This window comes from Phallusia mammillata, chromosome 2 (assembly GCF_965637545.1).
Source record: "Phallusia mammillata chromosome 2, kaPhaMamm4.hap1.1, whole genome shotgun sequence".
NCBI classification, from domain to species: domain Eukaryota; kingdom Metazoa; phylum Chordata; class Ascidiacea; order Phlebobranchia; family Ascidiidae; genus Phallusia; species Phallusia mammillata.
The window spans coordinates 11862580-11880787 of NC_137253.1; the positions used below are offsets into that span (position 1 = coordinate 11862580).

The window sequence follows — 18208 nt, forward strand, 5'->3', positions numbered from 1 at the left end:
CTTTTGTTAGCCTACTATACATACCATATATCAGTAACTTTTTGACGCCTGTTTGCCTACAAACGCTGATATTTTGTAATTTCTATACTCATCGTTTACCTTCACAACCACATACAAGGCAGAAACCACTGCTTTTTCACCACTACGACGTCCATTAACAAACAATTCCACCCCGGACACAAAGTGTCTTTACACAATTTATGCCTGGCAACTATCCAGCAAGTTGACAAACTTCCACGGCAAATAGCCGAGTGGAAATTATTTCTGCATCGTGGACCTTACTTTGCAACGACCGGTAGCTCTGGCATTGGATATTTTTCGAAGTAAAAAGTAAAACAGACTGACCGAAACTTAAGTGTGCATATTGACATAAGTAAAGCTGTCAGGCATTGTCAAAAAGGCAAATTGATTTGGTAAACATTTTTATTTGTCAATTCGATGGAAGTCTATAACATTTATGAGCCTAAACTACCGTTTCGAACATGTATTTTTGATTAGGCTATAGTTTCTCCCGGAAGCGAGTGCGATTGTGCGAATCATTGCATTACCTCTACTATGCATATTTTCCCGCTTAATAGTTTTTTGGTCATGTAGCCTATCTGTTTAAAAAGTGCGATGTGACTGGGATGACACCGATTTTGTGCAACTATTTCCCCCTAAAAGTGCCCCCCACACTAAAAAAGTTTTTGGGATTTGGGAAATCCCCATTTATTCTTTGCTAGGTGTCACTAGAGGTGTTGTGGTCACCAAGGAGACATGACACCATTTTTAGGTAAGTTCTACAAACGCAAACTTGTTTTTCTTTTTAGAGAAATACCACATATGATGTGACATCAATTAGATTTAGAAAGAAAAAACAAAGCTCTTTTGTCTGCTAAACAAAGGCACCAAGGAGCCAATGACAAAATTTGACTTGCTGTTTTGGCCGTCAAAGTTTTGCACAAAATTATGACTACCACCAAAGATCCTGTTTCTGTGGCTGATTACAATGTCAATAAGAGACATGTGTTCCATGGAAGAAAACAACGTGGAATGTATGAACTTGACTACTTGCCAAACACGAAATTGGAAGAACAAAAGAAGTGTTTCAATGATTTGGGTTCCTTGTCACTATTTAAAGCAGAGGTAACACTCTTTGTGACATAAATATTTTATATCATTGAGTCCAAAACTTTTTTACTTGGTTTTGTGCAGTACATATGTACCACCGATATTCAGAAAGCTCTTGCATACCACACCAACATACATACTGATAAACATCACAATATTATCTCTATAATGCATCTGTTTAATAGGTGGAATCTATTTTAAGGATACATACACATTTTTGTAGAGATCTCTTCATTTTAAATTGATGCAAAACTATTTTACTAATTAATGTGAAATTGTGGCCTGACAGTTTGTCTGTCAACATAATTATGTGTTGGTTTAACAATGTCAGATTTGGCCAAAAATTAAACTAATGGTATATATATACAATTAGGCTCAAGAAAGTGTTGTAAAAGTTGATGTTGGAGAAAGACCAGTCACACCCATCAATGAAGCAATTCGCTCTGTTCCCAAAACTTTTACCATGTTATGCAAACATATTCGTCGAAGAATTAATCCAAGACCACAGTGGGAGCATATTTCAGTTGAGGATCAGAGAAGCCTCGTAAGAAAATACATTTATATTTATGCAAGTGTAAAATTATCAAACTTTCTGATGGGATTTTTTTTCAGGGTGCTGTAATTTTGGGTGAAGTGAATGCTGTATGGCCAACGTTTAGTAGACAAGTAGAAGACCCATTTTTGACAGATCGCCAAAATAAGGAACTACAAAGAAGAATAACGGTTAGTTAAATGTGTTTCTAGTTATCGCATGGATTAAATTTTGATTTGGCAAAAATATGAATCAAATAAACTAAAAAAGCTTTGTAATCGGTTTTGGTCATTAGAATAGTTTAAACCATAAAACATCTATTGGTTAATAATGATATGGTAAAAACAAGATTGTGTTTGTTTACAGTAAGTTGGTTTGTATTTTAAATGTTCAGAAAATATTTGCATTACCCTTTTCAAATTTTTCCCAGTATTAAACATAAAATGTAACCTCAAAAGTTTATTTTTTTACTTGTATTTAAGGTACATGTGGTCACTGTATGTGAACAACTTTTTCTTTATTATTGTGCCCAAGTAAAAGTTCTCAATGCAAGAGGAATTTTTAGTGAAGCTGCAAATCTATCAAGAATTCGTGGACAACTAGCACTTGATGCAGACAAATAGTAAGTGATGCCTTCCGTCTTAAGTGTACCATCAAAATATGTATTGATGTTTTATTAAAATCCATAATGCTGTTTTATTTTTGATAATTTTTGTTTTTTTTAGTTTGAATTTACTTTCTGTGAGGAGACACATAATCTCTGATCTAAAGAAAACATCAGGAGATGATTCAATGATGTTAACCAAAAAGAAAGATCCAGTTACACCTCTGCCTCCTAAAGTAAACTTAAACATAATTGCAACTTTGTTTTAACTTAAAAATCCAAAGTTGTGTAGTCACAAATGTAAAGGTACTACACATTTTTTGCTGACGTGTCATTTGAATCATTAAGTTTTTAAATTATTGGATTCAGCAATGATTTTTTAAATACAAGCTGGTCATCAGCAATGCTGCTATTAACACACACTTTTGTGTTCACAGTCTCCAAGTCACCTTTCTTTCCGTAGTCTATTTCGAAGTAGTCGACCTAAAGAACACAAACAATATGAATTTAAAATGGGGGTAGAGCTCAAGGACTTGAGAAGTAAAATGCCTGCTATCAATATGGACCAGGTAAAAACAAAATCATAACTGGCCACACAATTTATCTATTTTATTTTACACTTTTATAAAACCATTTAGGCTATTTCGTTATTGCCAAAACATCGAATATTTGTTGATGATGAAGAAGAGATTGATGAAAGTTTAATGGCTGGTTATGCAGATCAAATGTCAACCTACAGAACTGAAAGTCCACAACCCAATTATAAAAGGTAAATTTCTGCACGTATTCCATTGCTTATATTTGGCTGTAATGGGTTCAGTCATTCTTGGATTTTGCACACTTTTTTTCTTACTGCATGAGGCGTGTTTTGTAATACATTTATACTTAGGTTCAGTGCATGTTGAATTGCATATAAAGTTGAATAAAAAATGGTTAAATAAATCATTGTTTGTGGGTTGTAGTATTTTCAAGAAGTGGGCATCTGAACCTATGTTGGATATCCCAAGTTTGTTGCTCGATTCTTCCAAAAAAGACAGAGAGGTAATCTAAATTGTTATCACTTTTTATAATTTATGTGTAAAGTTTATCTGGTCCTTATAATAAACCATATTTAAAAAATCTAATCATAATTTTTATAAAGGAATTGGAAAGTCCTCTTGCACGATCCAGAATGCAGTTCAGTCCTCAGAATCCTCCTTCAGCTGCACAGAAGCAGATGATTACAACTAGAATGATTTCAAGTGCACCTCATTTCCGTGGAAAAGGTATGTCCATTTATTTATTTCTTTAATGCATAAAGCTACTTTATTTCAAAATAATATTAGTGTATTTTTCCTGCACAATATCTTGTCCATTAGTTGTTTTTTCTCACAATGAGTCCATAGTATTGCTGCTTGTTTTTTGCATGGTCATTTTATTTGTTTTTTTTGGAGTCAGCGACTTAAATTTATTTCATCCCTTCGTCTTGGAACAATGCAGCATAAGTTTTGCTCAGGAAAACACAAGAGGTAAAGATGGGCAAAAATCCATAAACTCGTGAGCACAAGGCAGTTGCTTTGACAACTCGCCAAATCATCTGTTGTTGCTCCATCACTTTTATAGTTTGGCATGAACCCCCGAAAAGTATTGCAGAAACCATTTGGTTTGTTGTAGGATCAAAGGAAACCACAGCACTTATGGCACCATCAGGAGTGTTGGATCCAAAACAAGACCTTGCAAACTTAATTGCAAAACAAAATAATGTTATGGCAAGTTGTCCCAGCAGTGATGATGAAGAAAAGGACATTCCTCCACTCATACAAGCAATCACAAGGTCAACTCTAAAACTTCACTTTTTAACTTTCTTCTGGTACCTGAAACTATTCAACAGTTTTTTTCCCTGTTAAACCCCACCCTCTTTGCCACGGGTGGTTAATTTTAGATCTCAACTTAACTGCTACCACCAACATCACATTTCTATATGTCACAGCCGGGCTATGGATGAAACTATAAACTTTGTATATATTATTGCTTTAGTAATCTACTTGTCTGGTTTGACAAATGTTCTCTGCCCAGTCCTAATTCTAAATGTGACAATCTCATCCTCCTACTTGAATCCTGTCATTTAACACCTAGTAATGTATCCACCAATTGTGCCAATCAATATTTTTTGATTTATAATGTCCCACATTACACAGCATTTTGGGGCTTGGTGATTATTGTTGCTTGAGTGCAATAGTTTTACCATGATTTCTTTTACCAAGCAAAAAAAAACTTAACTCATCTTACTATGGCAGTGGTTCCCAACCTTTGTTAACAACCTCATTACTTAACACCACAAAACATTTTTATTTTTCCCCACTAGACTACATAGTAGATGCTCAACCATGCAAAGTTGTTTAAAGTTGGGTCGTTTACCAACTTCATAGGTTATATTCCCAATGCTAAAGTGCCTTTTTACAAACCACATGATCTCGCTTGATTGGAAACCACTGTACTATGGTCTTATTATTAATGGAATTTCTTAGGAATTAGAAATAAAACACAGCGCATTTGACAAGGTTTTGATTTTCACTATAGGAGAGAGGAACAGGAAGAAAAAGTAAAGAAATTACATCAGCAAGAAGCTGATCTTGATGAAAGAAAACGAATATTTGATGAGGAGGAAAATCGATCACTCCCAGAACCAATCTATCCACAACCACCTACTGTGCAAGTTAAACTGGTGAGAAAAGTGCCTGACATTTGTTGATAGACCAAAAGATTTGCATATGATTTTCTTTTAAATGCTTAAAAATCTGAAACGTGTTCATTTTAGCCAAAACTTTTAATGTTTCAGCCTGGACATGTCAATCCTTTGGATCACAGTTCAATAACAATTAGAACATCGGATATACACATTCCTGATAAAGTGGACTTGCCTACTGTTGCACTGGAAATGTATGGGCCACTATATAATGATCTCACAGGTAGATATCAAGTTTTCTTCAAAAAATATGTCGCAGTGATCAAGTACTTGCATTTAGGAATTCTTTGCATCATATATAGTGTGTTTCACCTAGCAAAGAGTTGAAAATTTGGATTGTGGCTGAAAATCTTGTGTCATATTGTGAAGTAGGGACATTATATTCCCGTTTTTAATTTTTACCTTGTTTTTACCAGGTGAAATATCTCCTGCCACTGTAAAAGAATTAGATGCTAATCTATTCCAAGGCGAAGAATTAAAGGAAGTTTACGATGAGATTATAAAAACCGTCCCAAATCTTCACCTGCGTATGGATAATGATCCCATGGTTCGTTGTATGTTTCGACTTGTCATCTGCTTCAGGATGGCTTTAGGATGCAGGTCAAATGCAGCCCATTAAATAGAAGTTGTGGGGCTCGCGGATACGTTTGGATTTTAAATGAAGTGTGGTCCGCTAAAAGATTTCAATGCAGTGCTAGCAAGCGACCAATGCGTCTATTTTGTATGCACCCTTCCGCAAAGGCCAAATCCTGAGAGAATACGTTGCCTTGACCATTAACTTAATTTAATCGGAAGATAGATCAAGTTTTTCGACAAAAAAAGTTTGTTTTTTGAAAATAATGCGTCGCTTTAACCATTAATTGACCCTGTCTATCAACCCCGAGATTAGGTTTAAGTATGCCGACGTAATAAGTTGTTTTTCATGTCAGGTGATAAAACCGACAGAGGAAGTGAATCTGAGTCAAGTTCTTGCATCAAGTTCTCTTGTTCGTCCTCGGTCTCAGCAAATTATTAATCCCGACCTCACAAAGTTCGGTCTTCGTCCACCCTGGGGAGAAGAGGTTAGAGTTGAATAAAATACTAGTTCTTACAAATAAATATCTAAAATTAAAATGATAATTCGTGTGGGTAATAACGGCAACATAGTTAAATCGACCTTGCATGCTAATAAAAGGTTGAAATTTGGATTCCTGTAAACTTTTGCTTTTTAATATTCCAATGATTATTTAAAAAATTCGGATATCACGTAATTTAACTATTTTTTGAATAAAACAGCGAAAGTTATGAATGTATGTAAATCGAACTTCTGACAGTGCATGTTTAATAAGGTCACATCAGTGCAACTAGTGAAAAGATGTTGACATAATAGGCTAGTCATCTAGTGTAATGACATTAACTTCCAGTTTGTTGGGAGTATTACGCGAAAAAGCCACCCCCCACCAAACCGTTTGATGTCTCAAATGGGCCTAAATACACAAACACTGGAACAACAATAGCCAAATGCCTGCTCTGGAACGCGTGGTCGGCCAAATGTTACTAAATTACTAAAGCATTGAACCATTGCTTGATAATTATTCATCGTTCTGTAATGACACGATGCTGTAATACTTGTCAACCTAATAATATATATCAACCCGTGCATTTTTGTTGCAGGACCAGACAGTTTGGGAAAAGAAGGACCGACCTGCACTTTCAGCACGGGAATCTGCATCAACCCGAAGTCGTTTACCTTCACATTTCGCTTCAGCGGAGAAACCGTCCAGAGCTTACGCATCTTGGCTCGCTTGGTGGAAGGCTACCATCACCACAGACGATTACCTCAAATTTCTCTCCACACAGGTACTAAGGTTTGAAGTAAAGTTACCGACTAAATTCACAGGACTAAGTTCAAATGATTCGACACTTTTCAAATGCGACAAGTTGTTAGACAAGAATCCAAAGATTTATGTAGAGTTGTAAGGGGGATACAGAAAGCACAAAGCCTGAAACCTCGCTCGTATAAAAACTCGTATTTTTTAAATAATAAAGCGTTCCGTTAGGCCCGAATAAAGTCAGTTTTACACAGACTTAAAGCCAAAAACCGACCCGAATTACAATTCTGTGTTGTTATGCTAAACTATAAACTAAAATGTGGCTGTTTTATTAAAAAACACGATGTGCAAGGAATCAAACTTCTATGTTGTATGCGATTTTTGTGCAGGAGACAGATTTTCTTGGTGTTATTTTTCACTTCTACGACAGTGAAGCGAGCGAGTCAATTGCAGATTCCGAATCAAAACATGCAAAGTTGGAAGAGGAAAGGTGAGTAAATCAGACGTTTTTTTACTTTCATTTGTTTGCTATGTTTATTTCCTTGCAGTGTTTTACTAGTGGTTTACGTAAAATAATTCTAAAATCGCAACCCTCCAAAAAGAGTTTCTGTATTTTTTTAAGGGTTCTTGACTCTGCATCTATTTAGTTTTAAGGTTCTGCAAGTTTCCAGACCGTGTCCACTTCATAAATCGATTCAAAAACATATGTTTCCAAGGCCTTGTTACGGATGTCCGTACATTTACCACTCTATGTATTTTCAGGAAAAGGGAGAAACTTCTCGGAGAAATTAAAGCAAAGAAGGAACATTTTATTCGCGGAGTATGGAACGCCAACTCTGTTCTGCTTGGCGGGTTGGGCAAATACCCGGATTTGCAAGGTAGATAAATGAGTGTTTGAAACAGGCCATGGAGATTGCATAGGACGTCGAAACGTCGATTCTTTGCAATAAAACTGCTGGATGAGCAATACTTGGTTATACATGAAGATTAAGGTTGAACAGTGAAATCAGTAATAACGACTGTATTTTCTGCTGTTGCTTTGAATCTTAGATATAAGTATACAGCAGCATTTGATAAGGTTCATCTTTGTAGAATACGAGGAAGCTACGAAGGCAGAGGAAGAAGAAGAGGATATGGGCGCGGGGGACGGAGAACACTCACGTCCCGATGCTTTCCTCTTGTCACCCAGGGACTTTCCAAACTCTGTATCAGCTTCTGACGACAGGTTTGCGATTTGCGGTTCGACAGCGGCCATTGCAATTTGGCAGAGAGAACCTAGTTTTTATACGACTAAACCTGACTAAAATTTATTTTGGGTTTATAAATGTTGTTTAGTTTCTTCAAACTTAGTATTTTATTTTTTACATATTGAGCTAATGAGTTGAATCAAGTAATTAAGATCATGTCATCTAAAGATCGCGGAACTACATTTGACGTCATATCAATGTCCAGTAAATCGGACATTTTTTAAACCATTGCCCAATTTAAATAGGTAAATTAGCGTTACAAAAGTTACACCAAACAAAACAATGACATGCGTCGAATTCTTATGCCAGATTTTTTTTTTATCCAAGTGTTTAAAATTAAAACCTGTGAACTACTTCCGTACAGTGTCGGAAGCGAATCAAGCTTTCAACCTGAAACTTCTCCGCGTCGTAAGTCGGCCTCGCCTCGTCGGCGCCATCGGCCGATTATAACGATACCGAGCACATCTTCCGAGTCAACAGATGAACAGGGCACTTCCTCTGCTAGCCAAACAGCCACGAGTGATGAAATTTCTTCAGGACAGGTCGAGGTCCCTGTAGTGTCAGGCATGAGAAAGCTTGTTGATGTCCCAACGTACAAGGACAGTGGGCTAAGCAGTGTTGGAACCGACACCGATATAGTCGAGAGTGGTTTGAATAGAGATGTAAGAGTGTCCCACGACGAGCGTTCTTCAGGTGAAGCATGGTTGTCTGTCGTATTAGCTCGGTTTGTTTGGTATTTGCACGTTATTTGTATCAAACCCCAAGGGCAAGAAAATTCAAAACAGAGTATTCAGACAATGTTAGTTGTTAACCCAAGCCTGATTTAGGATTTCAGGTCTGATAAAAATGCACTATGTGATATAAGCTGTAGCCTGCAGGCCTGGCTTTTTACAAGGCAGTTACAGAAGTAGAGTGTTACAGATGTTCATATTCAGAAAAAATATTTTTTGAATTTTTGACTGGAAGCAAATTAGTTTGCACACTTTCGCAAATTAGCTATGCAGTTTTAAGACGTAAGTGGAATTGTTTTCGGCAGGTTACGTTTCAAAGGACGAAGTAGCTGCTTTTATGAAAAACATACGGATTACCAAGCACAGGAAGAGCGTCGCACCGCGAAGGACGAGTAGGCAAGGTGGCAAAATGCATTATATAGCTCTCTGTATGAAATAAAATAACTGCACATAATAAGGTTTAGAAGCAAGTTTTAGAAGTTTAGAGATACATTTTGTTGGTCAGCTTCCATTTTGCCGAAACAGAACGCAGTCACAACTGTAGTATACAAAGCTGAGTGGGTCCCAACCAAACCAGCGAAAACCCCGATCAACCTTCTAAAGGGATTTTACAAGTAGGTTGTATATTCGAGCAAGAAATATGTATTTGGTGGTGTTATTCACAGGCAGTTTATCTCATGTAAATTTCTCGCCGAATCGGTTAAGGTAAAAGGTTAGTTTGCAGAAAAATGAATTAAAGTTAGTGTACAATGTGTAGCGCCTGAATGCGCTATGTTGGTAACCTCAATTTAGTCCAGCCCATAAGTTTCAACTGGGTTGGCAGCTTTGGGGCAATGCCGCTCAAGTCTCTTGTTCAAGAAACGACAAGCGGTCGAGACAGGATTAGAACCCGAAACCTTGCGAACATAAAGCGGTTGCCCTAACTCTGTCATCTTAGAGATTTGATATTGTAACTTGCACGAGTCTTTGAACACTTTCTTTTCAATTGAAATCACCATTGGCAGGTCAACAAGTCAAGCTTTCTCTCCAACGTTAAAGAGCCAGTCTCAGCCTGATAAATCCACCGTTGCGACATCTGAAGGACAATCTCAGCCACCTCAACAGCCGCTTCAATCCCGCCTGGAGACAGTGTGGAAAAAACTGAGGATGTCAGGAGGCCAAAAACTGGACGCAGCTCTCAAGTACAGCTCAGATCAATATTTGCCCCTGCTTGAAGCGGTAAGCAATAATTTTGTAGATAAGCATACTGTCAATTTGAAACTTGAAGAGCTGTCAAGCTTTAACCTTAAAACAGGCAGGACGAAGTATTCTATGTGGAATAATATTGGTTTACTTTACGATTGATTAGTGTCAGTCAATAACCTTTCAACGGTACATGAGAGTCTCCCTTTGAACAGTTCAAATCATGATTTCTACATTCCTTTTGCATACATATATTATGTGAGTTATATATTACTCATCTAAGCCGTACGGAGACATTACTACGGAATTGTGTGACATATATTAGGCATCGTCTTTGATATGTTTACTACTGTTCCATGAATTACCCAAAGGGGTAAAAATTAAACTGTGCCTAGCCAATTGAAGTGTTTAAGTTTAAATATGTTATGTTTGGCAGAGTGTTACCGCGTGGGAGCGAGTAACCGAGTTGATTTTAAAACGAGAGAAAACCCTCCATGACCTGGAAACATTTGAACGCGATGCTTCGGATCCGACAAGGTTTTTTCAGAGAGGTAAGAAAAATGTTTGTAACGTTTATTTGCATGTTTTTCATTCAGATAAAGATCGAGTAATATGTAAATAAGCCAATGGTTTAAAATGCGTTTCTTTAATAACGTCATTGTGTAATGACGTTGTTCTATTATCACTCTTTCCATGAAATTTTTTTGACCAAATAAAAGATATTGAACCAAGCGACGCCTTTCGGTCATGATTTAAAACATATTTTTTCAAAAAAAATGTATTTATCGCCAAAGCGATTTGCTCGATATTCATGCATTTCGAGTAGTATCATTTCTAAAATCCGTTTTAGACTAGATGTTTAGACTTTTCAGCCTGTTGCTCCTGACAAACTGGAGTGCCGTAGGGTGACACTAGCTTATATGGTCAAGCTCTTGTCACCAGGTGAACGGACAGGGGGAAGGAACTTAGCCGCGCCTGACCCATATACAGATATAAAAAAATAACTTGATCGGCATTCGTCCCCGGGAGTGTCCTGGGTCCAAACCCCGTGAAAAAAAGGTGCACGGACAGGACCTTGCAGGTCGAAACAGTGTCAACTGTTTGCTGTTTTAATTCTGGTTTAAAAGATTGGCGGTTGCTTTAAAAGTAAACACGTTATTGGGTTGGGGCGTAAATTGGGAATGAGGCTAGTTGTTTACATGAAAACTACTTGCTTACCACTGACGCTTTTTGAAACCAAGACTGTTAAATGTAACACAGGGTCACGTGGCTCCTCGTCAACCAGACTTCGAGAGGCGAAATCTCGATCTCGTTTGTATCAGCGACTCGAGGGATATGAGAAAATTATTTCGGGAATGCTTCAATCCGTCCACGCCCAATTCAACGACGTCATCACGTTTGGTGGACGCGCCTATCAAGACAAAATGGCATGGGATAAGTAAGTACTGTGCAGTCAGGACTAGACCTAAGTAAAAGTGTCTGAATTAGCTTATTGCTACTAAGTGAAATAAAAGTGTACCACGAAATATTTATTTTTGCAGAAGAATTAGGTTGCAAGATTCCTGTTGTCTAATAAACATTGTTGATGCATTGTCATTTTTTAACCTTTGATTGTCAGTTGTTGGCAAACAAATTCGGAACCACTTGTTTAAAAACCGGGTTTCAGTAGAATAATGTTGTAAATGTGAAATGAAATCCATGAGCTTATTGTCACGTAACAGAACGAAAAATATTAGGTTGCAATGTTTCTGTTTTTCAAGAAAGTTTGCTTGTGTGTCCACACTTTGTTGCTTTCGATTGTCAGTTTTTGTCATAAATAATCATAATCACTTATTTATTAACCTGGTTTCTGGATGAAGATGTTGCAGCAAAAACGTAGATGTCGAATGTGACACTTGTAATGTCACGTAACAAAACGGAAAGGTTTAGACTACATTAAAAAGATTCCGGATATATTGACATTTTCTTAACCGTTGGTTGTCACGTTTTCTCAAAAACATTTCATAACCACCTATTTTACACCCGGTTTCAGGATAGAGATGTTATACTGGCTGCAGCAGGAACGTAGATGTCAAATGTTGTCTGACCACGGTTACCCGCAACAACTTCGGCAATTCATTCACGAAAACAACACGTCAGCAGCAGTTAAACCAATAACAAGAGTGCCTGCTCCAGTGCCAATCAACAACGTAACTATCGACTAAGAATTCGCACCAAGCATGTACCTACAGCCCAAGTAGCATGACAACCTGAGTAGCATTTTTTTCTATCTTGGACCATTTTTGCGTCGAATAAATTCCGTCTATAGATTAGCGGTTTGATGTATAGCCTAAATAGGTTTGAGACCGCGTATTTTTTTTAAATTCAGTTCTAAATCGTTGCGAGCTTTTTGGATCACGGTCGAGTTCGAGTTTTTTAATTCAGTTCTAAAAAGTTTTACTATAATCTTGGCATCATTGGTGTCTTACTTTTGATAATTTGCAGGCTTCATTCGTGTTTGTATTGAAAAAGTTGTATTCAGGCCGGGTATTGGGCTTGGACTTTGGGGTGAACTAAAAAGTAAAGGAATACTGTAAACAGTTATGATGCGTTTCGCTGTCTATGTGACTAAATTTATTACAACATGCAGGAGTTGATGATATTGTCACTTGACAATATATGTGACTGAACGCAGTTGCAGTTCATGGCAGTTCTTATAATTTTGCCATCTAATTACTAAATGAGATTGGAAAATCTACATGCAGTTTGCAAATTGTGTATTTCATCGCTTCAATGCAAATGGTGTTCATACAGTGTTATTGGCAACAATATCGTTAAGCTCTTTTTAGTACATTAATGGTTGGAATAACTTCCTCCATTCGTGGAAGGGGTAATTTATATTACCTATCGGTGCTTTATTTGGTGTCAGTTACGTACATTTCCGTTGTGCAGGGGGGGTTCTATCTAAACACTTAATGATCTGCCTACATCCGGATTTTCGCGAACAGTGACACACGCGCTGCATACAACAATACCTTAACTCAGCGCTCACGTTATAAACTTGCAGGACGGGAACTGCTGTTTAGCCATGCAGTAAGCTTGACTCGTTGAGCATATGCATTAGAACCATTTCAAATTATTAGCACAGATAAAGCAACTTAGGTAAAGTAGGCTAAGTCTAGAATTTCTTTGATTGGAAGTTCAGACATGGTTTTATACGCTCGGTATAGCCTATAGCAGTGGTTCCCAAACTTTTTCATATTTTTTTTCTAAACGGTCCCCATGCCATTATTTCAAGGGCTCGCGGTCCTTAAGCCTAAATGTGTATTTTATAAAAACGAAAGTTTATTGCAGGATTTTAGCTAGTTGTGCAAAATTGCGCATAATAATCATCCAAAGACAGCATGTGACATCACAAACAGGACAAAAACATTACGATTGTGCGCGAACAATTGCATTTTTTTAGTTGTCATTCAATAAAGGCCATTGTTTAGCAATGGAGACAGTCGATTCTCAATTCTGCTTTGATTTAAACTTATTTAGTGGCACAAACTGACGCCAAATAAGATTATAGAATTACTTCAACCGCTTCGCGGTCCCCCCAAAATTGCCTCACGGACCCCTAAAGGACCGCGGACCCCAGTTTGGGAACCGCTGGCCTATAGCTTGTAAAAACGACCATGAATCGGTACATAGATAATAGCAAAGTTTACATTGATTTAATTCTACCATACTGAAAGAAGATGCATACAATTACTCTGTTGCTTAATTTCCATTTTATGCAAATATTACAGGTTCTAACATAATGAAACTTCATGTTTTGTTTAACATGTAACTCAGCGCTGACAAATGCTGCTAAAAATCGCTATTAAATAAATCACAAGGCAATCAAAAGTAATGTATCTAGTCGGCACCGTTTTGCTAGCTACCACTGTAGCAGCCTCGTACCATATACAGAATCTCACCCAACAAAGCGGTAATGTGTTTTACACGTCAGTCCAGGATGACGTAATCTGGTCGTTCACTTGGGCTGAAAACAGAAGTGATGCATATCTGGTTCTTACTTCATTTACCTTTTTTGCGTTCAAATTCGGCGAAGGCTCGGTTGTTTTGCCGGACCGTAAGAATTTATTTTACTTTAACCCCTGTTTGTCAAATAAACAATGTAAATTGTTTCGATAGGTGTCGCTATCGCGCCCAATTATTTCGCGTGGGGTACTGACTTGCCAGTTCATTGCGCGACTTATACCAAACCAAACTCCACCTGCAATGGCGACAATGATGACCTCAAGTTTAATTGTGACGTCCTTTCGAACATGATGTCAAGTACAGTTTGGCCACCAGCAATCAATTCAACATTGCGCAGGGCTGCTATCCAGTTTTCTTACTATTTTCACAAGTGTTCCAAACCAGAAACTTTTTCTGGTAGGTCTGGTTTTTTGTTGTTGTTGCTTATTATTTTTTTCATGAAACTTATTTTTATCAACATATTTTTTGTTATGTATTTATTTTAGTCTGTTACAGCAAAAGAAAGCAAAGTTTGATTTAAGTTTCTTACAGTTTCGCCGTCTCAATCAAACAAAGTAGAAGAAAATGACACTTCGCTTCTTTACGTGGTTGTGGCGTTGGCAGTTGGTAACCTTCTCTGGCTAACCTTGATCATATTTTGCGGGTATGTAACCACACTTCAAACAATCTTTTTAGTTTTTTTCACCACTTGTAATTTTAGATGTTGCCGAAAAAAGAAAAAGCAACCTCTTTCCGTGAATCCAATTGTAGAAGTGCGGACTACAACTGATGCTGCTACTCACAATATCTGTAACATAGTAGAGGACGCTTATGCATTTGCGGATAACGATGACAACTTAGAAAACAGTCAGGCTTACTTGACTGCTGCTCACTGAGTTTACTGCTAACCTGCCAAAAAGCAAACCTTGCAAATTTTATTTAAAACTATGTGTCGATTTTACTGTCTGCATTGCCATTAGTCGGTAATAATAATAATTAATCAACATTTTACTTTATAATTGTAAAAAGCGTATTTTTTGTTGCTACTCGCAAACAATATAAATGCACTGAAATCAGTTAATTTTTGGTAAATTATCTAAAAAACGAATTAAAGTTTGTGAATAAAAACTACCAACAATCTCTGTTTTCAGGTTTATAAAGCTTCTAGACACTCCTGCCCTTATATGTTGTGTGCAAAAGACATTGCTATGATCACAAAATAAAAACACTGATGCTCGCCAAGAAGTTGCAACTTTATATTTTTTGTTTCAAAACTTATTTTTTGTAACCCATTTTGCAATTAATGCCACATTCAACAACTTTACCAATAAAAATACGTTTTGGGTATAAAACAGTAAAACATGTGCAAGATATTCTGCGGTCGACTGTTTTTTTTTCTATTCTGCGATAAGAAAAATTGCTTTGACTGCAATTTTATAAAGCATGATACAAGTATTCGTTGTGGTGCAGGATATGATTTGTTTAAAGTTTGGAGTGCAAAAACCTCTGCGATTATGTAACGTTCTTGTAGATTAAAAACAACACTATACTGTATTGCGATGTTTGTAGATTTCTACCACGACTAAGCTAAAATCACAAGTTTAAGTAAAACAAAATCACAAAGCATTTTAAAATAATTGAGGTTTATTTCGTTTCTAAATCATCGATCAAAAGTATGATCGTATAAATTAGGAGTCACATAGCTTTCAGTTTTCGTTGTCCATCACATCACCTGTTCCTTGGTTTTCATCTGCGACATAATCATTACTCTTGCGTTGCGTTTTTCCTGGTTCGCTGATGTCATCACGGTCTTCTGAACAGGTAAAATGTAAGCTACTTTTCAAAAATGTTAGTATGCCATACGTTAGACCAGTTGACCAATTAACTACCGTTTAACCTAGGTTTACCAGCATCACATTTCAAACCCTTTTTTAGTTTCAGAATACAACCGATATCCTTGTACGTCTTTCAACAGAAAAACACCCAACAAAAAGGCGACGAGAATGAACTTGTTCATCTGCAAAAAAAGCTTTAAGGTAAAATTTGAGCAATTCGTTTAATATGCTGTCGCACTTTCTTACACTTACTGCATTGTGAAAACCGTTTCAAACATGGATAAAAACTGAAAAGTAGCACCTACCTTACGTTTTTGTTTGGAGTCGACCTGTTGCCACGACGTGCTTTATCGAAACAGATTGTGTCGTTTTCAAACCCCCATCCAGATGTTTTACTTTTTCCTGTAGCTTCTTGTAACAGTTGCAATAAAAAACTGCAAAGGAAACAGTTTGTTTCCTCTTTCTGTTTTATTGTCCAGAGACTATGTTTTGTAGTAGAAAATGCGCGCGTTTGTTACCGCGGTGGCTATACGCTTTTATTGTACTAGTTGTTATCGTTACAACTGTTTTGCAGCACTATGAAGTATTGGACAAACTTTAAAAAACGAGACTTCTCCAAAGCACCGTCGCAGTTTTGTCAGTTATAACTTACTTAATATTGAAGCTGAAAAGTTAAAACGAAACATGGAATGCGGATTACAACCAACAACAAAAAAACATCGCTATAAGTATCCCCTTTGAGCTTGTTATTGGTTAATAAATGTGTAGGTTACTACATGAGTTACATTTTTATGCTCAACGTGAGTTGCACAAATGTGAACATCTGCAGTCCGACAAGCGAACTTTGTGGTTCGGTTTACGTTTTTACTTTGATGTTTTCTCCATTTTTTGGTAATCTGAATAGAGTCATATTCATAAAAATCTTTGAAGTGTGTCTTTGGTTCGTTTGGTGTTAAAGCGTGTTGTATTTTTTTAATATTTAGTTTTGCAATTGGTTTTATTTTTGATTTGTTAAAAAAACTTTATGAACAGTGAAAGGGCTTGATTTTTATGCCAGGCCTTGTGTTTTCACTAATTTATTCACCAATATATGTACGCTTAGAAACAGCGCTTAAACATCGAGCAAAACGTTGAAAAGTGTGCAAATTGGAATTTTTTAAACATTTCAACGTTGTCACTGTTTGAAAACATGCATCAGAGTCAGTTCCAAGTTTCCCACGGAGAAACAGCTGCGGGTTCTCGACGTTTTGTCGTGCATTCTAGGTTGTTGTCTGGGGTATCTTGATCGCTCTTGCGCGGCCGTTCCCCGGGCTCGCTCTCATAAGCAACGCGCTCATCTAAACAGGTAAAATGTAAGCTACGTTTTCAAAATTTTATCAATCCAAAACGTTAGACTAGTTGACTGATGAGCTACGATTTAAGTTTAAAAGCACCAAATTTCAAAACCTTTTCCAGCTCCATCCTCTTGACTTAGATCCTTGTCCATTTTTCACCAGAAAAATACCTAACAAGATGGCGACGAGAATTAACTTGTTCATCTGCCAAAAAGGTAAAATTTGAGCAATACGTCTGATTTGTTTGTCACACTTGCTAATACCATAAGCCATTGTAAAAAGGGTTTAAAGCACGAATTAAAAATTAAAACTTGCACATACCTTTTACGTTTGTGTTTGAATGTTGACCTGTTACGACGATGTGCTTTATTGGAGCAAATTGTGTTGCTTTTCAAACCCCTTATCCAGATGTTTTACTTTTTTCTCCTGTTTTTATGTAAAAACTGCAAAAGATCGAAAAGGAAACAGATTGTTTCTGTTCTCCGTTGCTTTTCACAAAACTGTATGTAACAGCTTGCAGCGAATGGACGCGAGTTTGCTATTAATTCGTTAGAATTTTTCTGTGGAAATTTTTGATCACATGGGTCGTAAGTTATAGGGATCTCATTGCAAGTAAAAAAACATGTGATTTATCGATTTTAGATTAAAAATTAGCCTTTGGTTTACCGCGACGAGATACACTTGTTTACCTGCAGGAAACCAAACTCGTTCAAATGTGAAAATTTGTCGGACTTACTCATAGCAATGATTTATGAAATTCACACACAGTCCATGAATTAAAGTAAAAATATAGAAACATTGCTCACATTAATTTCTGGTCGTTTTACTCGACTTGTTACGACCATGTGCGTCCGTGGAACGGGTTGTGTTTCTATTCAAATCCTAAATCCAGATGCTTTGCTCTTTTCGGTGAAAAATATCGCAGTGAAAACAGAATATGTTTCCAGTCGAATCTGTCGTATGAAAGGATGCGCTGTTTCCGCATCAGTTACAGGATTTTTTTCGGCGCTTGGGGAAAGTAAATTTACACGTCGAATTTTTTTCTTTTGTTACCACTTGATCCTGCTTTTTTCGAAGAAAAAACCGCTTTCTTGTTGAGTTTTCCAGTAC

At 37.0% G+C, this 18208-nt stretch overlaps 2 protein-coding genes across 2 annotated transcripts; both read left to right on the forward strand.

The window, feature by feature from the left end:
* The first annotated feature begins 756 nt into the window (after window positions 1-756).
* LOC145214618 (coiled-coil domain-containing protein 87-like) lies at window positions 757-12252 on the forward strand. Its single transcript, XM_080083176.1, has 22 exons — window positions 757-1125; window positions 1484-1654; window positions 1723-1833; window positions 2125-2264; window positions 2368-2482; window positions 2684-2815; window positions 2885-3015; window positions 3209-3287; window positions 3388-3511; window positions 3900-4059; window positions 4806-4950; window positions 5065-5194; window positions 5388-5518; window positions 5901-6032; window positions 6625-6810; window positions 7172-7272; window positions 7545-7660; window positions 7875-8007; window positions 9765-9978; window positions 10379-10493; window positions 11203-11380; window positions 11975-12252. Exons 1-22 carry the CDS (start codon window positions 949-951, stop codon window positions 12144-12146), a joined length of 3093 nt encoding a protein of 1030 aa, XP_079939302.1. The 5' UTR covers window positions 757-948; the 3' UTR covers window positions 12147-12252.
* A 1856-nt stretch (window positions 12253-14108) lies between these two features.
* LOC145214920 (uncharacterized) lies at window positions 14109-15208 on the forward strand. The gene is made up of 3 exons (XM_080083543.1): window positions 14109-14346; window positions 14482-14593; window positions 14651-15208. Exons 1-3 carry the CDS (start codon window positions 14238-14240, stop codon window positions 14823-14825), a joined length of 396 nt encoding a protein of 131 aa, XP_079939669.1. The 5' UTR covers window positions 14109-14237; the 3' UTR covers window positions 14826-15208.
* The last annotated feature ends 3000 nt before the right edge of the window (window positions 15209-18208 follow it).